Here is a 9,448-nt window from a genome sequence, read left to right as displayed (position 1 = left end):
TCTTCCTGACCACAGTGTAACTTCCCTTCCTGCCCCAGGAAATTTATCTAGGACAGAAGTGGATCTTCTAATGTGTGTGTCCCATTTCAGATTTTCTTCTCACCCAAAAGACATTGTGTATAACTGGCTGCTGCCACCATTCACCCTCATCACAGTCACCTCCCACACAATGAACCCAGCTTCCCAAAGCCCCAAACCACCCTGGACCAGGCACCGACACTCAAGTGCTCCCCCTGGCCCTGCCCCTGGTTGCCTTGTTCTGCGGAACTAGGGGATGTCTGTCCACCTTCCTCATGTGACTGCAGCTCTTAGATCACCACTCTAGGTGTTGGGGTGTCCTGCCTTTCCTAGTGTCCCCACTGTAAACACAGGGCCTTCCACAGAGCACAGGCTCCATGAAGGTCTGCGCAATAAATGAGCCAGAGCGGGACACTTTTTAAGTCAAATCAGGCTTTTTGTACTTTCTTAAATAATAACTTGAAAAACTCCAACTGAACAGAGATAGTTTAGCTGTAGAAAATGACAGACAAGAAGTACAGAGGAACTCACCTCAAATATATTTTATTTCTTCATTCTTTCTAAGTAATATTATATTTCCAAGATAGTTATATTCCAAGTCCCTGTAATCTTGTTCAGGGTGACAAAATAAAATGAAAGTGTTTGCAATCACTTTTACAAAACAGCAAACCTGGCTGCTGCTCTGGCTCAGGGCCCCTCTTCCTCCTCCCCCACACCTATGGACGCCGGGGTGGGAGGAACCTGGGACGCCTCCCATTGACCCTGCGCAGATAGTCCTTGACTTGCTGCTTGCTGGTCTCTGCATAGGCCCGGGGTCCCCACAGGAACTCGTAACGAGCAGGGTGGCTGTAAGGCACCTGACGGTACTGCAGGTACCCTGCCGGCACCCACACTTGGGTCAGCAGCTCCTTGGGCTCCCCGTAGATGCAGTGCTCTATCCCAGCAAATACCCCCATGCTGCTGAGTGCTCCCCAGACCTCCTCCTCACAGACCCGGCCCCCTGCTAGGAGAATCAGGCTCAGGGCCGTCACCAGGAGGCCAGCCTTTGGTATGCTCTGCCCATCCCTCTGCATCTCTGCATTGAGGGTGAGGCCCAGGGTGGGGACCATGACATAGATGTGCTCTCTGTGGTCCACCTCTTTCATATCCAGGCCAAAGGCCAGCTGCAGGCACTGTGTGGCTTTATGGAAGACCAGTGGGAAGTGGGCCTGGTTATCCCTGAGGACCGTATTCAGCATTTCAGCCTGGAAAATCGGCTCCTTGGTGCCATACTTGAGGAGTAGGAACTCCAGTAGTGCAGCCGTCTTCACATTCACAGCCTGCTTGAACAAGATCTCCGCATCCACGGCGGCAGAGGAAGATGAGTCTGGAGGGAAGGAGGCCTGAGGGGCTGAGGCATCCTCCGCCTCAGCCCCTAGGAGCTGCGCCTCCACTGGGCCCTGGGCCTGGATTTGGCCCTGAAGGTCTTCCTCAGAAGTGCAGAGCTCATTCATCGGGACCACAGACATGATGACCGGGGTCTTGTGCCCAGAGTGGGTGTGGCAGGGGGAAAATGGAGACCGCTGACCTGGGAAAGAGAGAGAGTGTAAATGGTCTCCGTTCTGAAATACACTGCGCGTGGCTCTGACTGAGGCCGCTTACTGGTCTTCCTTGAGGGCTACTCTTGGGCGTCACAGGGGCACTCCTCCTTGGTGGTCAGTCCCCTGTCAAGTGAGGAAGAGAAATTCTGGCTCAGGGTGCAGCCAGCACAGCCCGAGGTTCTGGGGCCGACAAGGTGGGGGAATTAATGACATTTGAGGTCCTCTGTTCTGGGATGGGGAGCCCCTGTGCACACTCAGGACACCCGCCTCACCTTGACTCCTGGCACTCCCGTGACCTCAAACACAGAACTCAGACCTCCGCCGTCGCCTCCTGGATCCTGGAGCCCCTGTGGGACAAATGGAGGGGGCACCTCGGAGGTAGACTGTGGCTCAGACCTAGGCCTTCTGTGCTGGTAGGAGGGGTTGACTCTGTGAGGTCCCCCCAGATCTGGGGTGGCTAGTCCCACTGGGGCTCATATGTAGTGCTCACGTTTCCACTAGAATGGCCTGGACCTTCCCCCTTTGGGGGCCTGCAGGGAAACTCAGAACAAGTGCCAAGTCTGGATAGAAAGTGCTCAGGGGTCCCATATGTGGCCACACATGCCTAGGGCCTCCCATGGGTCCTAGGCTGGGGAGATGCTGGGTCACCTCTCCTCACTTCCTACCTGGCCTCCCAGCACTGAACAGACGGGCGGGCTTCTGCTCAGTCCTCCCTCGGTATCCGGGGAGTCCAGCTTCTGCAGAGCCGAAGCTTCTGCCCTCTACCAGAACACTTCACCTTAAGGCCGCTAAGAAAGAGGTGAATAAGCTGCTCACCCCACTCTGGGGCCTCCAAGACAGCCACCACCACCCCGCCACTGCCCCGCGCAAGAGCAAGCATCCCTCCCTGCCTTGGGGTTTAACAGCCTCAGTCCTTCCCTGCCTGGAGCCTAGACTCCAGGCAGGACCCGCGATTGTCCCCTCCGCCATGTTGAAACGCTGCCACATTGAGCATGTCCCCAGGCTCTCTGAGACCCGGATGTCAGGAAACCCTGCACATCCCACCCGGGGACTACCAGGGTCCCCTCTGTTCTCGGGTCGGGCTCCCCTCCTCCCTCAGTGCCCTCACCTTGACTCCCAGTAGGACCCGGACTGTCCTCTCCCTACCTGAGACCCAGCTCCCCACACCAAGTCCCCAGTCTCTCTGAGACCCGCATGTCAGGAAGTCAGACAGGCTTCGTGTGCTCTTCTCACCACAAGGGCTCCCAGGATCAACTACCGGGGCGGGGATCTCTGGGGTTCCGTCGGTCCTCACACAGGGGCCCCTCAGTCCTCCTTTAGGCACCTCACCTTGCCTCCAGTCAGGACTGGATTCTCGCCTCTCCCCAACTGCGGCCCCGGCCCCTCACACCAGGTCCCCAGGCTCTCTGAGACCCGGATGTCAGGAAATCAGACCATGCTTGTTTCGCTCATTCTATCCCACAGACACCGCAGACTGATAACAGAGACGGGCTACTCTGAGGTCTCCTCTGATTGTGGCCCACGGTACCCTAGTCCTCCCTCAGTGTCCTCAATTTGACACACCACAGGACCTGGGAATTGGTGCACCTGAGTCCTGGCCCCATACGCGAAGTCCCCAGGCTGAGACCTGGATATCAGGAAGTGAGACCACGCATGTTGGGCTCAACCTATCCCAGGCCCAGGGTCCCCACAGTCCTCCCTCAGGGTCCTCACCCAGACTCTTTCAGAACCTAAGATCCTCCCCTTCACCCTCTGAGGCCCCTCCCCTTATATCAAGTCTCCAGTGTCTCTGCGACCCTGTGCTCATGCCGCCACCAGGGTCTCCCAGGGCTGACAGCAGGTGCCAGGACCTGTGGGGTTACCTGTGTCCTCCCTCAACGTCCTCATCTTGAGTCCTGGCAGGTCCGGGGATGTCCCTATGTTGACCCAAAGCAGGACCCTCACATCAAGGCTGTCATTGCCCTGAGACCCTGGGAGGAGACTGTGGACGTGATATCAGGGCTCCAAGCCCGGGGCTTCCCAGAGCTGAGATGATCCCACAGGGGTTCCTCAACCCTCTTTCTCTTTGTCACCTTGACTCCCAGCTCACCTAGGCACCGCACTCAGCTGCCAACTTTGCTTGCCTTACAGCCAGCATCCCCCCAAGCCAGCAACCCTGAGAGGCAAGCAGGAGAGGGGGCTCATTCCCACAAGCCTGTCGGGGTCTCGCAGGGCTAAAAGCAGTGACGACCTGTATATCCTGGGCTCCCAGTGCCCCCCTCAGGGTTCTACCTTGACTCCTAGCAGAGTTGGGCTCCTTCATGCTGCTGACCTAAACGCAAGCTCCGTGACCCGGGCCCTCATTTCTCCCCTCCCAGTGGGGTCAGTGACGTCACATCTGGATGCCACACCCCGTGATCCCCTAGGGCTGTCGGGAGGGCTGCACATGCATCCCTTGGGGACCCCCTATCCTCACCTCGAGTCTCTGCAGACGTGGGCCCCTCCCTCTGTCCACATGAGACTCTGCCCTCAGACCGACTTTGACTCCCTGAGTCACTGAGGAAGTGGTGGGGGAGGTGGGGCTCAGCCTGACAGCCTGGACTGGGGTCTCCAGGAGTCCCAGTAGGAGTGGAGTTGTAGTCTATGAGAACCTCTGTTCCGGGGTGACTGGACCCCCTCATCCTCATTCAGGAGGGGGCCTCCTTAACACTTGAGAGAAGGCTGCAGTCCCAGGAGAGATGCTGGATGGGGGCCTGCTGTGCCCATGACCATGGGGGTGCACAGGGAACCACACATCTTCCCGTGGGGGCCCGTCAGCAGTCACCGTACTTGGAAAACATTTTGTATAAAATATTTGGTTTTAGGTGAAGAGGCTGAATCATGGCAGGTGATTTAGGGGAACCGTTGGTTTGATGATTAGATAATATTACCTGTTGGTTGTTGTTCATTTGCTCAATAGTGTCCAACTCTTTGCCACTCCATGGACTGCAGCGTGCCAGACTTCCCTGTCCTTCACTATTTCCCAGAGTTTGATCAAACTCATGTCCATTGAGTTTGTGATGCCATCCAACCGTCTCATCCTCCGTCGTCCCCTTCTCCTCCTGCCTTCAATTGTTCCCAGCATCAGAGTCTTTTCCAGTGAGTCAACTCTTCGCATGAGGTGGCCAAAGTACTGGAGTTTCAGCTTCACCATCATTCCTTCCAAAGAAATCCCAGGGCTGATCTCCTTCAGAATGGACTGGTTGGATCTCCTTGCAGTCCAAGGGACTCTCAAGAGTCTTCTCCAACACCACAGTTCAAAAGCATCAATTCTTCGGCACTCAGCCTTCTTCATAGTTCTACTCTCACATCCATACATGCCCACTGGAAAAACCATAGCCTTGACTAGACAGACCTTTGTTGGCAAAGTAATGTCTCTGCTTTTCAGTATGCTATCTAGGTTGGTCATAACTTTTCTTCCAAGGAGTAAGCATCTTTTAATTTCATGGCTGCAGTCACCATCTGCAATGATTTTGGAGCCCCCAAAAATAAAGTCTGACACTGTTTCCACTGTTTCCCCATCTACTATACTTAAATTGCTACAGAGTATCTTCTATTACTATGTTTCAATCTATCTCTTACTCCAGTCCTATATTTAGTCTCTCACTGTATCCATTGTTTCCCCATCTATTTGCCATGAAGTGATGGGACCATATGCCATGATCTTAGTTTTTGGAATGTTGAGTTTTAAGCCAACTTTTCCACTGTGCATTTTCACTTGAAATTAAAAGGCACTTGCTCCTTGGACAAAAAACTATGACAAACCTAGATAGCAAATTAAAAAGCAGAGACATTACTTTGCCGGCGAAGATCTGTATAGTCAAGCCATGGTTTTTCCAGTAGTCGTGTATGGATGTGAGACCTGTAAAATAAAAAAGCCTGAGAATGGAAGAATTGATGTTGGAGAAGACTCTTGAAAGTCCCTTGGATGCAAGGAGATCAAACCAGTCAATCCTAAAGAATATCAACCCTGAATACTCATTGGAAGGACTGATGCTAAAGCTGAAGCTCCAGTACTTTGGCTGCCTGTTGCAAAGAACTGACCCATTGGAAAAGACCCCAATGCAGGGAAAAATTGACACTTGTAGTTTGTTTCCTCCTGCCACTTATGACCAACCTAGACAGCATAATAAAAAGCAGAGACATTGCCCAAAAAGGTCCATCTAGTCAAAGCTATGGTTTTTCCCGTAGTCATGTATGGGTATGAGAGCTGGACCTTAAAGAAAGCGGACCTAGTTTACATATGTGAGTGTGTGCATGGGAAGTGCATCCTCCTGTTTTATCCCTACTCTTTTGTCCCCTGGTTGACACTAAGTCTGTTTGCTAACTCTGTGTCTATTCCTCCTTTAAAATGAGTTTGTCTGTTTCAGGTGGTCGATTTCACCTCTGAATGATAGCGTGTGGTCTTTGTCTTGCTCTGTCTGATTTCTTTCACTTAGTAGGACCCATCCCTGTAGGTGCAGATGGTTTCATTTCATTCTGACCTATGGCTGAGCTACACACACTTATCTCCTGGATGCGATCATCTGTCAGAGACATTATGGTTGACTCACAGCTTGTCTCTTTTAAAAAGGGCGGCAGGGTTCATTGGGGTTCACATGTCTTTTGTACAAGAGGTGTCTTCAAGCATACATATAGTGGGGAGGAGTGCCGCATCAAAGGCTACCTCAGTTATTCAAGCGTTAGGTCTCCCCATGCTGTTCCCCACTGTGGCTGATTCCAGTTTCCCACCTAAGAGTGTGCTAGAAGCAATCCCTCTGTTTTATTCCTCCCCAACATGAAATGTGTGCAGAGTGTTTGATGTAGACCACCTTGACCGGCAGCAGGTGATTCCTCCTTGGAATGCTCTTTGCATTCGTGGAGAGACAAGTGTTGGGTTCTGGCTGCCCTAATTCCCTGTGATTTCATATTTTTCCTTTTATACATTGAGTAAAATTTCCCAGCTGAAAAGTGCTTCGCGAAAGCCTGTCCCTCCTGGAGTTTGTGGTTGGTATCCAGTACAAGTGCCATGCTTGAGGGCAGGTGTTACTTACAACCCCTTAAGCCTTCTGAGTATTCAGTTCCCAGAAGCCCCAGGTTGAGTGGTGTTGCTGTGAGAAACGGCATAAGACGGCAGCACTTCCTGATTTTCAACCCTCTATTTGGGGAAGGGGAGCCTTCCTGAAAATTGGTTTGCTGGGTTGTAAATGTGAGTGATAAGTGCCAGAGCACACTGCCAGTGGGTTGTGTTTTCTTTGTAGTATCCTCATTACTGTTCAGCCCCTCCAATCCATCCCCACTCTGAGACCAATCCTAACCCCTCTATTTGCTCCTCTGAAGGTGCTGCCTCCTAGAGGTAAGGTGACTCTAAGGTCCGAGGCCAGAGGTGGGAACCCCCACAATGGGAGAAGTGCAGACCAGCCAGCTTTGCAAAGCTCTTCCATCCCAATATGTCCTGCATTCTCTGGGTGCCCTAAGATTATTTGAATCTTGCGGGGACAAACTGGGTCTGGAGATTGTGCTTTGCTCCGGAAGGGAGTACAGATAGGTCTAAGGTGAGAGGATCATGGGTGCACATCGTCCTCAGCCCCAGGAGCGTCCAGCCGAGGGAGGCGAGGCTGCTCAGGCTCCAGCGATGTGACCCAAGTCTGATTCCCTGGGCCTGAAGGGACTAGAGTAGTCATTTTTTTACAGCAGTTAAATAATGTCTGTTCACGTTGGAGTATAGTTGATGGACAATGATGTGTTTGTTGCATTTGTACAACACCTTGATTCAGATATAGGTGGAGATATATCTGGTCTTTTCTAGATCCTTGCATGGATAGGGTATTACACAGTGTCGTGGACCACAGTTCTCTGTGCTATATAGTAAGTAAGTTTTCTTTGGTGACCTAGTTTACATATGTGAGTGTGTGTAGGGTAAGTGCATCCTCCTGTTTTATGCCTCCATCTTTTGTTCCCTTAGTAACACTAGGTCTGTTTGCTAACTCTGTGTCTGTCCCTCCTTTTTAAATAAGTCCATCTGTTTCAGGTGGTCGAGTTCACCTATGAATGGTTCCGTGGTGAGGTCTTTGTCTCCCACTGTGTGCATTCCTTCATTTAGTTGGACCCATCCCTGTAGCTCAAAGATTCATTCTGATCTCTGGCTGAGAATCATGTGCTTGTAACTGGGCATCACATCTCCTGGATGCACTCATGTCCAGGACATAATGGGTGCCTCCGTGTTTTGCCTCCTTTAAATAGTGCAGCAGGGACCATCGGGATGCACGTCTTTTTCAGTGAAGGTGTCTCCACGTGTACACCCCGTGGGGAGAGTGTGGCATCATATGCTAGGTCTGGTCCTTTTGGCGTTATGGCCTCTCGTGATGTCCCCACTGTGGCTGATTCCAGTTACACCCATGCCAGTGGGCTAGAATGTTCCCCTTGCTGTCCGCCCTCCCAAGTATACCTGTGTGCAGACTCAGTGACGATGGACGCCTTGCCTGGGAGCAGGTGTTTTCTCCTGTGAACTTTTGTTTGCATTTGTCAGGAAAGAGATGCTGGGTGGGATGATTTCCTGTGATTCTACACTTTTCCTCTTATAATGTGGGTAAGTAAATTTTCCTGGCTGAAATAGTCTTCCTGACAACCTGTCCCTTTTCATCGTTTTCCTTGAGTATCTTTCTCAAGGCCCATTTTTGAGAGCAGGTGTCATTTATAGCCCTTAAGGCCTTGGGAGGATTCAGTTCCCAGAAGCCTGGATTTGAATTGTGGTGTTTGGAGAAATGCCCACAAGGTGACAGCACTTCTTGATTTTCTTTTTTTTTTTTTTTCTTCAGGTGCATTTTGTTTTTGAATTTTTATTAGAGTACAGTTGACTTACAATGTTGTGTTAGTTTCAGGTGTACAACAATGTGAATCAGTTATATATATATATATATATATATATATATATACACACACATATATACATATATATATATGCACATATCATCCATTTTTTTAGATTATTTTCCCATATAGAGAATATTACAGAGTAGAGTTCTGTGTGCTATACAATAGGTCCTTATTAGCTATCTATTCTATGATTGTGAAAGTGAAGGTGTCAGTTTCTCAGTCAAGTCTGATTCTTTCTTTTTTCTTGTTTGATATGAAATTTTAATTACATGACACAAAACCTTCTTTGATCAGATTTGAGGCAATTTTTCTTTCTCATGCTCAATATTTGTACTTGATTCTTTTATTATAACAACTTATTGAAGCTTCATGTTTTAAAAATTCTTATCACACTGAGGATGTATAATAAACATACTTTAAATTCTTGTTCTGTATGGTTCTTTAATTTGGCCTTCTTCAGTGTAGTTCATTCAGTGTGATTTTCTTAAGAAGCGGTTATATTCGTTAAATGTTGGGTTATTTTTTAAGTTTATTTATTTATTTTAATTAGAGGCTAATTACTTTACAATATTGTAGTGGTTTTTCCCATACATTGATGTAAATCAGCCATGGGTGTACATGTGTCCCCCATCCTGAACCCCTCCCACCTCCCTCTCCATCTCATCCCTCAGTGTCTTCCCAGTGCCCTGAGCGCCCTGTCTCATGCATCAAACCTGGACTGGAGATCTATTTCACATATGGTAATATACATGTTTCAGTGCTATTCTCTTAAATCATCCCACCATCACCTTCTCCCACAGAGTCCAAAAGTCTGTTCTTTATATCTGTGTCTCTTTTGCTATCTCGAATATAGGGTCATGATTACCATCTTTCTAAATTCCATATATATGCATTAATATACTGTACTGGTGTTTTTCTTTCTGACTTACTTCACTCTGTATAATAGGCTCCAGTTTCATCCACCTCATTAGAACTGA

At 49.7% G+C, this 9,448-nt stretch overlaps 1 protein-coding gene across 1 annotated transcript; it reads right to left on the bottom strand.

Annotated features, from left to right (window-relative positions):
• Positions 1-734: 734 nt before the first annotated feature.
• LOC120881570 (melanoma-associated antigen 10-like) lies at positions 735-1,526 on the bottom strand. Its single transcript, XM_040265291.1, has one exon. It carries the CDS (start codon positions 1,524-1,526, stop codon positions 735-737), a length of 792 nt encoding a protein of 263 aa, XP_040121225.1.
• Between the last annotated feature and the right edge of the window lie 7,922 nt (positions 1,527-9,448).

Source organism: Oryx dammah, unplaced genomic scaffold, assembly GCF_014754425.2.
Source record: "Oryx dammah isolate SB20612 unplaced genomic scaffold, SCBI_Odam_1.1 HiC_scaffold_23, whole genome shotgun sequence".
Lineage (NCBI taxonomy): Eukaryota > Metazoa > Chordata > Mammalia > Artiodactyla > Bovidae > Oryx > Oryx dammah.
Note: the sequence above shows the minus strand (reverse complement) of the source record. Positions and strands in the feature narration are given on the sequence as shown.